The sequence below is a fragment of the Bos taurus genome, chromosome 25 (assembly GCF_002263795.3).
Source record: "Bos taurus isolate L1 Dominette 01449 registration number 42190680 breed Hereford chromosome 25, ARS-UCD2.0, whole genome shotgun sequence".
In the NCBI taxonomy this organism is placed as follows: Eukaryota; Metazoa; Chordata; class Mammalia; order Artiodactyla; family Bovidae; genus Bos; species Bos taurus.
Window position 1 is genome coordinate 29781836 of NC_037352.1, and position 16953 is coordinate 29798788.

At 51.1% G+C, this 16953-nt stretch overlaps 1 protein-coding gene across 10 annotated transcripts in view; it reads right to left on the reverse strand.

Moving 5' to 3' along the window:
• Positions 1–413: 413 nt before the first annotated feature.
• AUTS2 (activator of transcription and developmental regulator AUTS2) overlaps positions 414–16953 on the reverse strand; it is a 1215681-nt gene continuing 1199141 nt past the window's right edge. For all 10 annotated transcript variants that reach the window (XM_059881699.1, XM_024985248.2, XM_059881698.1 and 7 more), the window contains 5 exons: positions 14338–14479; positions 8958–9035; positions 7832–7915; positions 6172–6394; positions 414–3624 (listed from right to left, as the gene is read on the reverse strand). In XM_059881699.1, coding sequence (XP_059737682.1) covers positions 2361–3624; positions 6172–6394; positions 7832–7915; positions 8958–9035; positions 14338–14479 — 1791 coding nt within the window. In that variant the 3' untranslated portion in view covers positions 414–2360. The remainder of the gene's footprint in view (positions 3625–6171; positions 6395–7831; positions 7916–8957; positions 9036–14337; positions 14480–16953) is intronic.

Sequence of the window (16953 nt, forward strand, 5' to 3'; positions counted from 1 at the left end):
GTCTGAAGTCACACACGGCAGACTGAGCCCTCAGATGCGATGCGAAGAACAGGCTCAAGCCGGCCCTCGGTCAGGTGTCATCAACGCAGCCACAGCACACGCGGGGTTTTGAAGGAGGTGCAAGACACAAAGGGCTCTGGCTAACTCAGCCTGCATATTCACCCCCTACGCAATCCAAAATCACCTCCCCAGGACTCAGAACATGCAATCAAGCCAAATACTCCTGGTCGTACGGAGGGCAGACGTCTACAGAAACTAACCGGTAGAGGCTACGTGTGTCAGAGAGGGCGGCCAGCCTTCCGTCCGCACTCAAGGCTTCAAGGCTCTTCTCTTCCAGGGCCTGGCCTGTCTCACAGGCGCGGCTTCGTCCCTGTGGTAAGGTGGCCACCCCACACAAACAGGCAGCTGGAAGCTTGGTTCACATTTTTTAATAACATGGCACAGTTTACATAACACAAGAAGGCTCCGCCGATGAGAACATGCTGAAGACGCAAGTCGCTTCACGTTTCTTTTCACATAGGATCTAGAAAGGACTTTATTACATACAGGAGGAACAGCAAAAAGGTCTGTATAGAACAATCTCTTTACAATACTGAAAGCTACCACTACGGTTCCAGTGTACATATTCCTTGGATTTTTTTTTTTCCTTTTTAGTTGTTGTCTTAAAAAAAAAAAAACACTGCACAACATTTGGAATTCACAAAATCTGAAACTCACAACTAAACCTTCAGTTGACTACTAAAATAGATCTCTCTGCTTATTAGAAACAATGGTCTGTAGTTAACTTTTTTTTTTTTTTTGCAAAAACAGGATAACAACGTCAGATAGCACTTTAATATACTAGAAGACCAAATGGAACTAATTTTATTTCATACACATATTTTACAGTCCAGTAGACAAGATATATTGTATCTCTGCTAGTAAAGTCATATTCTCTCCAAATTAGGTAGACAAGAGGCTGACTGTATGATAAAAGTATCATGAAGAGACAGTAAGATTGATGCAAAACTCAAAAACACGCACACACAAGACTGTCTCTCTGCCTGCCGCCTTTCGCCCTCTGCAACGCTCCCCGGCCCCACAAAGCTGACCTGCTCTGGCTCCTCCTGGACTGGGTTACCGACAGGAACGTGGTGAGTCATGCTAGGGAACGTGCTCCTGAACTTCATCAGTTATTGAATACAGTGAAAACATATCCATCATCTGAGAAAACGCGAAGCTTTCTTTCAGGATCTGTTTGGGTACAACTGAATCTCATTACAGAATGAGAAGGGGTGTACAGATAGGAAACTGAAAAACGCATGGTTCCCACATGAGGGGTGTGTGAAATCACGTGACAGATGGTGACGAGGTGCTGGCGGCCTGTTTGTGTCCCCTGATTTTGGCATCTGACCACTCCCATCCTCCCTGGCTCTGGTTGGTTGGTTCCCGGCCTTGGTTTACCTCTCCAGGGCTGCACTCTGCCCACCCCGCCCCTACACGCACCCAAAGGCCCACAAGCAGCAACTTCAGATGCAAAGTTTCAGCCTAGGGGTCCAATTTGCAAAATCAGGTATTATTCTCTGTTTGAAAAAACAAGCAAGGAAAACAGTCATATCACGTTAAGTGCTTGTTCAGGGAAAATATGACCTTAAGTATGTTGTAAATGGACTTGAAAAGGCTCCTTTGAGTTAGGCGGGCTTTTGTGAAAAGCCCTAACATTCATTGCATAGTTGAAGGGTTTAGCTGTCTAGAACAATACATGGGGAACACAGCCGAAGCCGGCTGTGCTTGCTGATATTAAGTCTGCAAATAGCACATTTTAAGAAGTATTAATGTATTATGTTACTTAATCTTTATCTATTTACATCTGTACAAAGTAAAGCTTTCATCTTACCCTTTTGCATATATGAACCATTAGCTCATGAAGCAACAAGCCCCCCCCACCCTTTTTTTCTTTACATAACTATGTACATGGCCTTCCCTTCTCACCCCAAAGAGCTCTCTGCACGGTGGATGGTGTGGACTCTTGTCGGCTTCCCCACCCCCCAGTTATCACCGCGTGGGTGTTGTGTTGTCATCTTCACTGTTTTGGTTCAAATCAAAAAAAGTTTTATATGACAAACCAAGAGTGGGGAGACATGAGAACGTATGAATCGGCTAAAAGATCTGAAAAATTTCAACAGAGAATATACAAAAAACATTTCAAAATCTGCACCGAGTCTATACATAAATTTTTTTTTATACACAGGGAAGCGCTGGGGGCTCCCCAACCGCACTGGAGACGCGGGCCTGGCCAGCGCGCGCGGAGGGCAGGCCCGCAAGTCCGGCGCCGCGCGGCCCGCGGGCCTGTGTGTCCCGCCGGGCGTCCTGTCCGCTCCTTACCGGGCTTCGATGTCCTTCAGCGTGTGGGAGGGAGGCCGCTCCCTGATCTCGGCGGACAGGGGCGTAGTCCTGCGGGGGGACACGGGGCGGCCCCCCAGCGTGGAGATGAGCGGGGGAGGCGCACTCAGCGCCGCCGTCGGGGGCGTCTTGTTGAGCAGTCCGTTCTGGTGGCCCGCTGTGGGGCTGATGCGCGGGTAGTGCATGCTCGGCAGCCCTGGCGTGAGCAGCCCGGGGTGCGGCAGGTGGCCGTCCAGGGAGGCCGGGTGCACGGGGTGCAGCCGCGGGTGCTCGTAGTCCTCGCGGAGCACGTGCAGGCGCTCGCGCTCGTCCAGGTGCGCCCCACGCTCGTGCTCCCGCCGCGGGTCCACCGCCAGCGGGTGGTGGTGATGGTGGTGGTGGTGGTGGTTGTAGTCGTGCGGCTCCCGGTCCCGGAAGGAGCGGTCGGCTTCGTACAGCCGGGGCGTCGAGAGCCGGTGCAGGGGGTCGTTCCTCAGCAGAAAGTCCCTGCCCAGCGGGTCTCTGCGGTGAATGTCCAGTTCCCGGTAGGGGTCCCTCAGGGGGTCCCGGATGGGGTCCCAGTGGAAGGAGGGGTACGGGAAGCGCTCCCCGCCCGGGATGGGACTGAGGCCCATGAAGGGCGTCATCATGCGAGTCCTGTCCAGGCCGCTGATGCTGTTCATGGGGTGGATCCCGGGCATCCCCACGGCCACGGGCATGGAGGCCAGGGGCCCCGGGTGCACGCCGGCCGAGGAGCTGGGCGGCGGCGGCGGGGGTGGCGGCTCCGAGGACCGGTGGGTCGGCGGGGCCTCGGGGGGCAGGTCGTGGTCCTCCTTGCGCTCCTCTTTGACCTTGACCTCGGCGCTCTTCTTGGGGTTCTCGTAGGCCGGCTCGCCCTTGCGCGGCTCGGCGTCCCGGCTGGCGGCGCTGCCCGGCCGGGCGCTGTCGGCGGCGGGCGCCCGCGCGTAGGGCGACGGCACCCGGGCCAGCTGCTTGGCCTCCTCACCCGCGGTGCGGCCCTCGTGGCCATGGCCGTCCTTCTCGGCCAGGGGGCCCTCCTTCGCCTTGTGCTCATCCGTGCCCAGATCCTTGCGCGATTCCGAGTGCTCCCGCTCCCTGTCCTTGCACTTGTCTTTCTCGCGAGCCTCGGTGCTCAAATGCCCCCTGATCTGCTCGCTGGAGCTGCGGCCGTGTCCCAGGGTGCTCACCGGGAGGACGGGGGCTGGAGAGGGGTGGCTGGAGTGTCTCTTCTCGACGCTTTCCCTGCGGAGGAGATGGGACACCGGGAGGCAGGTGAGCTGGGCTGCCAGCCGGCTGCCTGAGGTGAGGCCCAGCCGGCCACCCTGACCTGACTGGCCTAGACTCCAGAGGAGGCTTGAGCGGGTGAAGCCCGAGGGATGAGGGGTGGGAGAGTGTGAGGGGCCGTAACTGTGTATGTAAGAGGCACCGACCTGAATCAAGACCAGGAGGAAGAACGTTCAGAAACCTGAACCGACCAATGAGGTCAGTGATGGGGCCGGGCGGCTGCCTGTCTAGATTCTCAGGATGAAGAATCAAGTTCCAACACGGCAATTCTGAGCCCGCAGGGGAGCACAACCCGAGGATCACGGGAAAATCTCTCTCCTGACAGCAAGAAGAAGGGCTGGTTTCAGAGTAAAGGCTGCAGGTATGGGGCATCCAAGATGCAGCCCCCGAGGGGCTCGAAAGGAAACCAGTTTCAGGACACTGGGGTCGCACAAAGCACCTCTGTCTTAGGAAGGAGAAGCCAGGATCTGATGCCAGAAGACGCAGCAGGTCCAGAGACACGAAAGCTAAGGGGCCGGAGAGAACCAGTTCCGTCTGTGAACTGGGGTGGGGGTTTAAGAATACAGGGCACACAATGCGAAGTGACAGAGGAGAGGGAGAACACGGAGAGCCGAGACCAGGGTGTTCGAGGGACAGCCCGAGACAGAAAGTGGTGGGGGGGGAGCAGGAGGCCTGGGGGGCCCAGAGGGTGAGGGGTGCCCCGCAGAGAGAATTAAGGCTGCCCCTACAAGGTTCTGTTTCTAGACAATGTGCAGAGGCTAAGAAGAAGAGCATCTTTAAGAGGTAAGATAAAGAAAAGTGTATTTGAATTTCCTTTCATCCAAAAGGCCACTGTGAGTCCATCTAGAGAAACAGAGAAAGGTGAGCTGCCAAGTCCTGCTCTTCCTTCACTGACAGGCCGTCTAGAGAAGGGGTTCCCTCTCCCCCAGCCTGGAGCTGGCACCCCTCTGCTGTGGCCTGTCAGGAACGGGGCGGCAGAGCCGGAGGTGAGTAGCAGACAAAACTGAGACCCTCTCTGCCTGCTTGCCACCGGGTCCACAGAGAAACGGTCTTCCACAAAATCGGTCCCTCGTGCCAAAATGGTTGGGGACTGCTCATCTAGAGAGCTCCTGGTCTAGGGGTGGCCCCTCCAGGGGCACCTGCTCTGGCAGCTCAGAGCTGTATGTCATGATGTCCTAAATGGCCCTCCCATTGGCTGAGAGATTTTTACCATGCTCTCCCAAGGAAAAAACTTGTCTTTTTATAAGAAAGAAATCACTTAGCATGATGGCCTATGATGCAACAGCTACTTAAGCTGCTGCATTTAGAGCCTCTAAAGTTAAATTCTTTTAGATCGCTACAAAACACGTACACACACATGCACACAACATTCAAGAAAAACAAAAACAAAAGATTTGGATCGTACTGGAAACTTCAGTTCCCAAAGGGAAGTGTTGTTGAGTATCTTGCGACAGGTGTATCTTGTGTGAGTGAAGTCGCTCAATCGGGTCCGACTCTTTGCAAACCCCATGGACTGTAGCCTAACCAGGTTCCTCTGTCCATGGGATTTTCCAGGTAAGAATACTGGAGTGGGTTGCCATTTCCTTCTCCAGGAGATCTTCCCGACCCAGCGATTGACCCAGGTCTCCCGCACTGTAGGCAGACGCTTTACCGTCTGAGCCACCAGGGAAGATCCTGTAGTCCGATGTATCTCATGTAGTCCTTGCTATTTCACTCAAATTGAAAATACCCTCAAGAAAGGGAGGCAAGCAGGAGGAAGGCCTTGTCAAGAATGCTTATGACATTCTTCAGAAAAAAAACTCAGATGTTTTTCCTCTTTAAGGCTACTTCTTTTTGAGGCATGGACTACCACGTAAGGAGGTAAAATCGGTTAGTAAAATAAATTATCCACTGGTGACACGAAACCCAAATTGCTTGGTGAGGTTTCTTTGAATATGGGTTAGCAAAATCTTAGCGGTCATCTGTGAGCCCAGGATTTGAGTTTGAACAGAATTTGAGAAAAATATGATGAGACGATGCAAAACATGGCTTTCTAACAGAAAACAAAAAGAAAAGGGGGAGAGAGAGCGAAAAACCTATGGATGAGTCAATGGACTGCACGAACTCGAAAGCAAATATGGTCTGATTCATGCCGTGTGTGTCTGGTCCAGGCTCCAGCTCACTACCTTTTGGAGAGCGGTTTCTGTTTGGAGACACTAGGGCTCGCGGGGGGGCTGGGTGTGGACACTGCTGCTGAGCCGGGACTCGCTCGCTTTGTACTGGACCTAGAATTGCGATACTGGCCTGTGGTCACGAGGCCCTGTGGGGCCGGAGGGACAAGGGTCGCTGGGCTCAGGGCGTGGCAGTGGTTGGGGGGAGGAGGGTCGGGGGCGCCGTCCCGGCTGCGTGAGGGGCCGAGGCTACAGCTGAAGCTCGAGGCTGGGCCGGGGGGTCGGGGGTGGGGGGCCGGTACTTGGCACAGAGGGGGCTCCCCCATCGGGACTCGAGAGCGGGTTCTTTGCGTACCTTTCTTTGTCATCTTTACTAACGGAGGAGTCTCGTTTATCTACATCTCTATCTCTGTCATGAGCTGCAGCGGACGCGCTACGCTCCAGCTCCCCTGGCTTCAGCCAGGGCGGAGGGGTCGGGAACGACGGAGGCGTTCGGTGCAGCCGGTTCCAGGGCTCGTGAGGGTTGCTAAAGCTCTGCACACTGGGGCCATCCTTGTGGCCGAACACTGAGTTGGGTGCTGAAATGGTGAAGTGGAGAACAAAAAAGGTTTCAGAGAAATTATATATCCGCCGTAATGAAGGTACTTACCAAAAAACTTTTAACAGCATTCAGAGTTAAAATGAATACATATTATTGGGAGCTGGAAAAGGAAAGGAGATTAACAGATTCATTAGAGGAACGTGTCCTACACTGGAGAGGTTAAGTAAGCTCACAGCTTTTCCTGTTTTTTTTCTAACCAAAGGCAAAGGGGCAGACGGGGGTGGAGAGGGGAGATTAGAAAGGAAAGGGTCTCAGCCTGACAGGTGCGCGCAGAGGACCCCAGCATGCAGGAGGGTGGACATGGATGGTGTGACTTGGGTTAACATCTCTGTTCAGAGTAGAATCTGCGGTTCTTTTCTGCCCACCACAGCCCTGTTAATGTAACACGACTGCTACCCTGTCCACAGCCTCAGCGACCGAAACCAGCGTTAGCAGAGGCCAGACAGGGTCAGACACGGAGGGTCTCCAGGCTCCGAGGACCTGGGACGGAGCTGCATCTCAAGTCTCCTGCAGTGGCGGGCAGGACGTGTGGACAGGACAAGCTGATACTGAGTGGCTAAAGGGTGTTTAGAACCGGAAGAGCTGCAACTCCCTCCCTACTTTAGACAGACTCCCTTTTTCTGGAAAGTCTTTACTGAATTTGTTACAATACTGTTTCTTCTGTTTTGATGTTTGCCCCCCAGGTATTGACTCCACAGCCCCGCTCTGCGTTGGAAGGTGAAGTCCTAGCTGCTGGATTACCTGGAAAGCCCCTTGACTTCTCAGTGGTGGAAAATTAGTCTTCCTGGATGTTGCCCTCTCTGGGCTGTCCTGAGCCTGGCATGGTTTCCTGTTCTTCAGCGTGTTTTCTCACTTCCACTGAAGCAAGATGCAATGTACAGGCTGTCTTCACGTCTAACAGGTGGTGGTGGTATAGTCGCTATGTTGTGTCTGACTCTCTGCCACCCTGTGGACTATATCCCACCAGGTTCCTCTGTCCGTGAGTTTCTCCAGGCAAGAATATTGGAGTGGATTGCTATTCCCTTCTCCAGGGGATCTTTCCCACCCAGGGATCAAACTTGGGTCTCCTGCACTGCAGGCAGATTCTTTACCACGGGGCCACCAGGGAAGCCCACATCTAATGAGTGCTGTGGCTAAACGTGGGGTGGCTAGAGATGGCGTAGGATGAAATGAGGAACTTTAGCAAACTCTGTGGTGGTCAACTGACCACCTTTCCTGACCTTCAGGAGCATGTATCAACAGTGTGCTAGAGGTTAGTTTAGACCTAACTCCACTGACTGGGCTTGCTTTGGCAATGCTATAACCTACATTTATTTCCCAAAAGCATGGTTCCTTTCATCTAGAAAGGTCTCAAGCCATCGACAGATCAGAGGAGACAGTTTAAGGTGGATTGTAAAAAGCTAGAGGTACTCACTAACTGAAGGATTTCCAAGTCCCCCGAAGGCGTTGCCACCAACGGCTGCCAGGCCCGTGAATGTAGACGGCCGATTAAAAGGCTCTGCAGACGAGATTGGGAAGAAGGGCATGGCTGTAGGACTCCGCTGAGTGAGGCAGCACAGATTCCTGGGAAGGCAGTGGGGGCCCCTTGCCACGTGTATACTCAGACGCGATCTGTCTCACTTCTCCCACCAGATTATCCAAAGGGTTTTTCATCCTTTTGGATCTGGGCATTGGGTTAGTAAAATATCTGTGGGGGCTATTTCCTGGAACTGTGCTGTGCTCTTTTTGGCCACACTGTGCTGCATACATGTGGGATCCTCGTTCCCTGACCAGGAATCAAACCCACACGCCGCTGCAGCGGAAGCTCAGAGTCTTAACCATGGGACCGTCAAGAAAGGCCCCCATCTCTCCTCTGCTGGGTGGGGAACATTACTCAAGCCACAGTGTGCTCACATGCCTCCCTGCCTGTCTCTCCTCCTCTCAGGAAGCGCCCTGTAAGCTCTGATGGAACAGAAGTTAAGATAGCAGCTTAAAATCTCCCAATGGAAGGCTGAGGTCACACGTATCCTACACCCTGTGGTTGGGTGTACCGTTGCCCGCATGTGCTGGTACACGTGTGAAAATACCAAATAAATAAAGGCCACGAATAAATCCCCTGTACTAGGAAGAGATAAATGAATTGGGCTGTGAAATGATTAAAAAATAAGAGATACTGTCTCTACATTACATCATAGTGTCTTTCTCTCCACCTCCAGGGGTGCCCTTTTATGGGCAAGAGTTCACTGTCTTCTCCCATCAGTGGGGACAGGCTGCTGTACACGTGGATTCCCCGAGGTCCCAGGGCTTCCACCCTCTGCACACTGAGTAACTCCACACAGAACCACAACTGCACACGGATCTCCTATTTGAAGAGCCCGGTGTAAGAGGTGGTGAACTCCTAGAGATGGATGGCCTGGATTCAAACATCTCTGAGGTTACCTCCATCTCCTGATGGTAAGCGACCTATCTAGGACTATGGCCCGCTAGCCAGAAAGTGCAGCAGGAACGCAGGTTTTCTGAGACACACGCGTCAATGCCCGTGAATGAGGGACACAACTCACCGAGGTGGGCAGCGGGGGTAAGGAAGTTGCTGTGATGGGGGGGCGGCCCGAACGGGGTCCCAGTTGGGTGTGCAGCACCTGGAGAGTTGGACACAACGGAGTTAGACTTCAGAGGACGCCCACTTCTCTGGCGCTGGCCAAAAGGTTCATTTGGATTTTTCCGTATACTCTTATGGGAAAAAACCTGAACGAACTTTTTGGTCAACCCAATACAATGCCACTGGCTTCTGGTCCCCTAAGACCTCCGCTGGGAGTACGTACAGTAAGAACACAGCTGAAGTCTACCCGGGCAACACTCGGGGAAAGAGAAACGTGCTTGTCAGGAGGCGGAAAGTAATTCAACCCCTCTTCTCTTTCCTGGCTGGGCTGCCACTACCGAAGAGAGGTATTCCTTTCACTGATGCCGACGCTCAGCACTGCGAACGCGGAAGAACACCGCCGGTGGGGCAGGGCTTCCACGGCCACGTACGTCTGGGAAGCAAGGCTCTTGACTGACGGACCAGGAGCCGTGGCCATGTGCACTCAGTCTCTCTGGGGCAGCATCTGGCCCCGGGTTCCCTTCTTCAGAGACACCTCTGGGGGGTGAGGCTTTCAGTCTGAGAGACAACGTCTAATCCGGGCACAGGAGTGGCCACCACAGAGCTGGACTCTGGGCTGCACGGCTTGGGCTTCTGCACAATCCCTTTTCCTGAGAACGTATCAGCCGTCACAGATATGCAAGGAAGGAGATGCTAAAGCTGGACCCTACGGAACGCACTGAGAGTTGAGTCAGGCTGTGGGAGACGGAGGCCTCCAGGCTCTTGAACTTTGGTGCCGGGAAAAGCTAGTTTCTTCACTTACTCCAGGACACCGATCACCCTACAGCCTCCTGTTACTCCTTGCCTCGCCTGCCGGGGAACTCGGGTCTACCTTAGTGCTCTCTTTCTTTGGTTTCCCCTTTCCTCTCCTTTATATTTGGCCTTGATCCTCTGTTGCTGCTGTTCACTCGCTAAGTTGTGTCCGACTCTTTGACACCCCATGCACTGTAGCCTGACCAGGTTCCTCTGTCCGTGAAATTGTCCAGGCAGGAATAGTGGAGTGGGTTGTCATTTCCTCCTCTAGGGGATCAAACCCACATCTCCTGCACTGGCAGGCGGATTCTTTATCATTGAGCCACATGGGAAGCCTCAAATCCTTCTTTTGACAGTGTGCACATGTGAATTAGGGAAGGATGATATTTCCAAAAGCTGAGGGCATCCACCTGGCGTGTGTGTCGATGTGCAGCTAAGGAGGCAAGTACCCTGGGAGGCAGTCCTGACTCTAGACAAGAGGTAGGCCAAGGTCATCTGAAGAAGCCCCCTTAGTTTATCTCAGGCACTTGTGCCAACAGTAAGATCAAAGTGGCAGAATTTAACAAGTGTGTCTACTTTTATACTTACCAGTTCAAAGTTTCACCCAATACCAATTTTGGGAAAACTTCAATATTGCTTACACTAGAGAAGATTACCCTCCAGAATGAAGTATAAACAGGGTGGGAATGGATTTACTAGTAACTGTTCCAAGAATCCCTTGCTTTTGCCTAAGTTCCTATCAGATCAGATCAGTTGCTCAGTCGTGTCCAACTCTCTGCGACCCCATGAATCGCAGCAGGCCAGGCCTCCCTGTCCATCACCAACTCCCAGAGTTCACTCAGACTCACGTCCAACGAGTCAGTGATGCCATCCAGCCATCTCATTCTCTGTCGGCCCCTTCTCCTCTTGCCCCCAATCCCTCCCAGCATCCGAGTCTTTTCCAGTGAGTCAACTCTTCACATGAGGTGGCCAAAGTACTGGAGTTTCAGCTTTAGCATCATTCCTTCCAAAGAACACCCAGGGCTGATCTCCTTCAGAATGGACTGGTTGGATCTCCTTGCAGTCCAAGGGACTCTCAAGAGTCTTCTCCAACACCACAGTTCAAAAGCATCAATTCTTCGACGCTCAGCCTTCATCACAGTCCAACTCTCACATCCATACATGACCACTGGAAAAACCATACCCTTGACTAGACGGACCTTTGCTGGCAAAGTAATGTCTCTGCTTTTGAATATGCTATCTAGGTTGGTCATAACTTTCCTTCCAAGGAGTAAGCGTCTTTTAATTTCATGGCTGCAGTCACTATCTGCAGTGATTTTGGAGCCCAGAAAAATAAAGTCGGACACTGTTTCCCCATCTATCTGCCATGAAGTGATGGGACAGGATGCCATGATCTTAGTTTTCTGAATGTTGAGCTTTAAGCCAACTTTTTCACTCTCTTATTTCACTTTCACCAAGAGGCATTTTAGTTCCTCTTCACTTTGTGCCACAAGGGTGGTGTCATCTGCATATCTGAGGTTATTGATATTTCTCCCGGCAATCTTGATTCCAGCTTGTGCTTTTTCCAGCCCAGCGTTTCTCATGATGTACTCTGCATATAAGTTAAATAAGCAGGGTGACAATATACAGCCTTGACGAACTCCTTTTCCTATTTGGAACCAGTCTGTTGTTCAATGTCCAGTTCTAACTGTTGCTTCCTAACCTGCATACAAATTTCTCAAGAGGCAGGTCAGGTGGTCTGGTATTCCCATCTCTTCCAGAATTTTCCACAGTTTATTGTGATCCACACAGTCAAAGGCTTTGGCATAGTCAATAAAGCAGAAACAGATGTTTTGCTGGAGCTCTCTTGCTTTTTCCATGATCCAGCGGATGTTGGCAATTTGATCTCTGGTTCCTCTGCCTTTTCTAAAACCAGCTTGAACATCTGGAAGTTCACGGTTCACATATTGCTGAAGCCTGGCTTGGAGAATTTTGAGCATTACTTTACTAGCGTGTGAGATGAGTGCAATTGTGCGGTAGTTTGAGCATTCTTTGGCATTGTCGTTCTTTGGGATTGGAATGAAAACTGACCTTTTCCAGTCCTGTGGCCACTGCTGAGTTTTCCAAATTTGCTGGCATATTGAGTGCAGCACTTTCACAGCATCATCTTTCAGGATTTGGAATAGCTCAACTGGAATTTCATCACCTCCACTAGCTTTGTTCGTAGTGATGCTTTCTAAGGCCCGCTTGACTTCACATTCCAGGATGTCTGGCTCTAGGTCAGTGATCACACCATCGTGATTATCTGGGTCGTGAAGATCTTTTTTGTACAATTCTTCTGTGTATTCTTGCCACCTCTTCTTAATATCTTCTGCTTCTGTTAGGTCCATACCATTTCTGTCCTTTATCGAGCCCATCTTTGCATGAAATGTTCCCTTGGTATCTCTAATTTTCTTGAAGAGATCTCTAGTCTTTCCCATTCTGTTGTTTTCCTCTATTTCTTTGCATTGATCGCTGAAGAAGGCTTTCTTATCTCTTCTTGCTATTCTTTGGAACCCTGCATTCAGATGCTTATATTTTTCCTTTTCTCCTTTGCTTTTCACTTCTCTTCTTTTCACAGCTATTTGTAAGGCCTCCCCAGCCAGCCATTTTGCTTTTCTGCATTTCTTTTCCATGGGGATGGTCTTGATTCCTGTCTCCTGTACAATGTCACGAACCTCATTCCATAGTTCATCAGGCACTCTAATCAGATCTAGGCCCTTAAATCTATTTCTCACTTCCACTGTATAATCATAAGGGACTTGATTTAGGTCATACCTGAATGGTCTAGTGGTTTTCCCTACTTTCTTCAATTTAAGTCTGAATTTGGCAATAAGGAGTTCATGATCTGAGCCACAGTCAGCTCCTGGTCTTGTTTACCAAGTATAAATTCCTTCAGGAACACAGATTAAGTGGAGGAGGGTTGATCCTTCAACACCCTATTTATGTTTTGCGTTTTTCTTCCCCAGCCTGGAAGGGTCCTGTGGGCCTGGGGTGTGGAGGTAAGCACGCAGCAGAGAACACAGAGCCGCAGCATCTCGGCGGCAGAAGGTGCCAGAGGAGTCCTCCCTTCAGCCCTCAATGGTGACGCGTTCTCCACTCAGGAAGTGCAAGTATGACGCCCACCTCCACAGAGTGAAGACAGCCCAGCATGTTCATTAGCCCTCGACAGCGCTGCCAGCTAAATAACAATTTGGCTGCACCCTGTCTGTGTAGTACAAGCTAATTAATGCTTCGAAGAAAGTCCGAGCTTTGCTCAGCCCAGGGTCCCCAGGGGTGCCCCAGAGTTCCAGAATTATCCAAGCAAAAGAAGCCAGTTCATCTGCTGGGCTCAAATGGAAGCCAGGGAGAAACTTCTCTGTTTCTGTCCAAAAACTCTTCACACAGCCCTGTCTCAGGGCCCAGATGGCATGGTAACCAACCTTTGAACCTATCCCTCGACAGAAATGACAGAAACCTAAGACCTTAGCAAATTCCATCTGCCCTCAAGGGTGGGGTCCCCTTGCCTTGGGGACAAGGCCCATTAGAATGATGGTCTCTTGCAGTGTGTGGGTATTTCTTTCTTCCTGAACAGAAGAGCCTTGGGTCCACCAAAAATGAGTCTTGGATAAAAAGCCTAGGAAGGCGGCAGGCAGGATGGATGTGAAACTTATTCGCTCAGGACTAGAAACAGGGAGCTGCTTGAATACGCATGTCCAGAGAAAGACATTCAGGAGGGGACGGGGTCAACCATTAGGATGCGCTCAGCACTGGCACTTATGAGCACGACCCAGGGGAGCCCTGGGTCAGGCACCGTGCGCTGAAGGCAGTTTTAGGAAAGACTTTGGTAGCAGTACGGTGGCTCTCGTTTACCCATTACTCCTGATGGCTGCTGCCTTCGTCTGCATGTTCCTGGAGCAGGACTGGGCAGGGACCCGATGCAGGGATGATCAGGGACCCACTCTGGCACACCTAAGAGGCACCTGGGAGCGGGTACTCTCAGAGCTTAATAAATGCTGTCCCCTAAATCTCCTGCATCATTACAACCAACCAGGCAAGAATGTTAAGTTCTGTAGCAGAGAAAACCAGCCGCCAAGCAGTTCACCCTCTCTGTCACAGACCACACCAGTGGCACCTACCTTAATTGTATCTGTTTATCCTCAGATCCTCACAGGGCATAACCGAGCATCACGGTGCAAAACCCCTGACTATTCTGTGGGCAGGGACAGCGGCATTGTTTTCTTCCGATTTACCCTTGCAAGCTCTCTTGATCTTTCTCAATAGCATCTGACACACTTGTGAATTACAGTGGTTTAATGCCGAAGCAACACGAGTCCCTGAAGGGAGAGAGGGTCTTTTCCCTTCTTTCATGGAAGTGGGAGCATCCATGGAGAACAGTCCATCTCTGGAGATGTGCTGTGATGCTGCCTCGCAAACTGGCATCAATTGCTGTTTTGGGGGAGTGACCGAACAGCGGCCCAGAGTTCAGACATCACTCATCTAGCTACCTGAGAGCTACCATTCCCAGCTCACCCCTGCCCCTCTGAACTTACCGGCGGCGGAGAACAAAGTTGAAGGCCGCGCCAGGTCGTGGGGGTGGTGGATGGCTCCAAAGAGGCTGGGGCCCGGAGGACGGCTCAGGAACTCAGGCTTCAGGCCAAAGTCCAGCTTGTGTGGATCCGACTGCATCTGCTTCTACAGCACCAAGGGAGGGCGAAGGGAGGAAAGGAGGCAGCCCCAAGAGAAACAGCAGGGAAGAAAGACATTAATGAGACGGACGGTCAACTCTGTGAACAGTGCATTCGGCCTGGGGCCCTGGTCAGGTTCAAGTCTACACCTGCTGGGAGAACATAGCAAGCCACCAGCCATGTAACCCTCAAATGCAAGAAAAGCAGGTCTGCCCAGAGGGCCTGAGGCTCGCAGCAGAAATGCCGAGGGGCAAAAGTCATACTCTGTCTTTGAGGGTACACGGTTTGAGGCTTAGAACCACATCCTAACTCCCTGAACCACCACCATCCCGAAGTGGTTTCTGATTTGCTGCAAAGGTTCATTTTAGCCAGTTTTTAAATGATAGTATTTTAAAGCTCATTTTATTGGCAATTCTGCATGAATAATCTGCTGTGTAAATTAATTGTTTAATGACTCTTAGCTGTGCTCTAACAGATCACACTACATTAGTAGCTGAAAGTTATGAAGAAATATTTGCATGCCTACAAGCTAATTTCAAATGATCGTTGTTACATTATTTTTAAAGAAACAAACAGAAACAAAGTAGGGATATTAATGTGACTAACAGGGGCTTTGGGCTAACCCAATCATCTGAGAAAGAGATCAGGCCCAACCAGTGAACCTTCCAGAACCTCTCTTGCTGTGAAGACCTTGCCGTCAACTGCAGTCACTCCATTTCCTCCTATCAGTATATCCACCCCCAAGGTCACGTTTCTCGGAGTCTGTAGAAACTGGCTCACTGTCTTCCTCCTGCTTCCTTCCCTGGCCTCACTCTGGACGCTGGCAGCCTCTCCTAGAGCATGGGTCCAGGCCGCCCCCACCTTCAGGATTCTCAATAGCCTTCTCTGTGTTGGCCTCACACCTCCCCTGATGAGCGCCGACCCCTGACCTGGGTCTGAGGCTCCCAGTCTCCCCCTGCCTCGCCGCCTCCTCTGAGCTCTCCAGCCTCCCAGGCCTTCCCCACTTTCTGGCCCTCACCCTTCCCATCTCAGACTCATCGGATGCTGTCTTTTGGCCCCGCTCCACCCCAAACTCCATCAGGCTCTGCCACGAGTAAATCCCTGTCCCAGCACATGAAAACATCAACACAGAGACATCTGATCTGGCTTGTGTGAGGATCAGAGATGAGTTTGCCACTCCCTGGTGGCTGAACCTTACTGTCCTGCAATCCCACTCATCCGTCTTACCTACCCAGACCCCTTGAGCCAGTGGCAACACTGCGGGAGGCAGACAGCACAGTCTCCATGTTTCCTGCACACACTACTCAACTCTGAGCAACAAGACTCCAGGACAGAGTCCAGCCCTGAGCCTGCAGCAGCAAGAACCTGCGGGTGCTGGCTTTCCCTAGAAGTAGCTGGTGAGCGGCTAGAAGGACAAGTGAAATGAACGTCACAGAGGAAAGGGGACCAGGCCATTTCTGCTCACATCTGCAAGGAATTCTCTCATGAAAGAAAGTCCCACTATCAAGCAATAGCCATTCTCCCCTCCCCAAAGCTGCTAATCCACTATGAAGCTGTAAAAATCTTCTGGCTGCCTCCTTTAATTTGGTTGCCAAATTATTCAGTGCTAATACTGCATGGTACACAGCACAGTTCCATTAACCACAACTTAGGTCCATGAAGCAAAATGGAGCTTGGGGATTACAGAGAATGTGCTGGAAAGGGAAGATGAACAGTTATCTCCTGTGCAAGAGGTCTTCTTAATTGAATTGGGATAATGAATGTTGGAGTCACTGGGGACGTTCTTGGGGAAAGGAAGATGTTGAAGTGGCGCCTATAACATCCTTCATCGCTTTTAACCAAAGGAGTTACAAGGAGGGTGTGTTTTACCCACTGTTCCGCTAACCATGTCATCTAGAACAGAAGTGAATTGAACTAAGCATCAAAATCTAGTTAGTGCTTCCAAATACACATTTTTTTTTTTTTTTTTAAATGAAGCTAAACCACAAGGTTTCTAATTAAACTCACCTAACACTAACGTTAAGAACAAAACTCACCAATGGGATATTCTGAGAAAGAGCAGGTATTTGACACCAAAGCAAGATATCTTTCGGACAGGGTGATGGCACCCCACTCCAGTACCCTTGCCTGGAAAATCCATGGACGAAGGAGCCTGGTGGGCTGCAGTCCATGGGGTCGCTAAGAGTCAGACACGACTGAGTGACTTCACATTCACTTTTCTCTTTCACGCATTGGAGAAGGAAATGGCAACCCACTCCAGTGTTCTTGCCTGGAGAATCCCAGGGATGGTGGAGCCTGGTGGGCTGCCGTCTATGGGGTCGAACAGAGTCGGACACGACTGATGCGACTTAGCAGCAACATAACTTTGCAACCTCATTCACTGAGGGTGACGTTTTTGTTTCTAACTATGTTGGGTTTTTAAAAATTATTTAACCATTAAAAAAATCCCTTGAGATGACTAGCTCTCCCGACTTCTTTTAT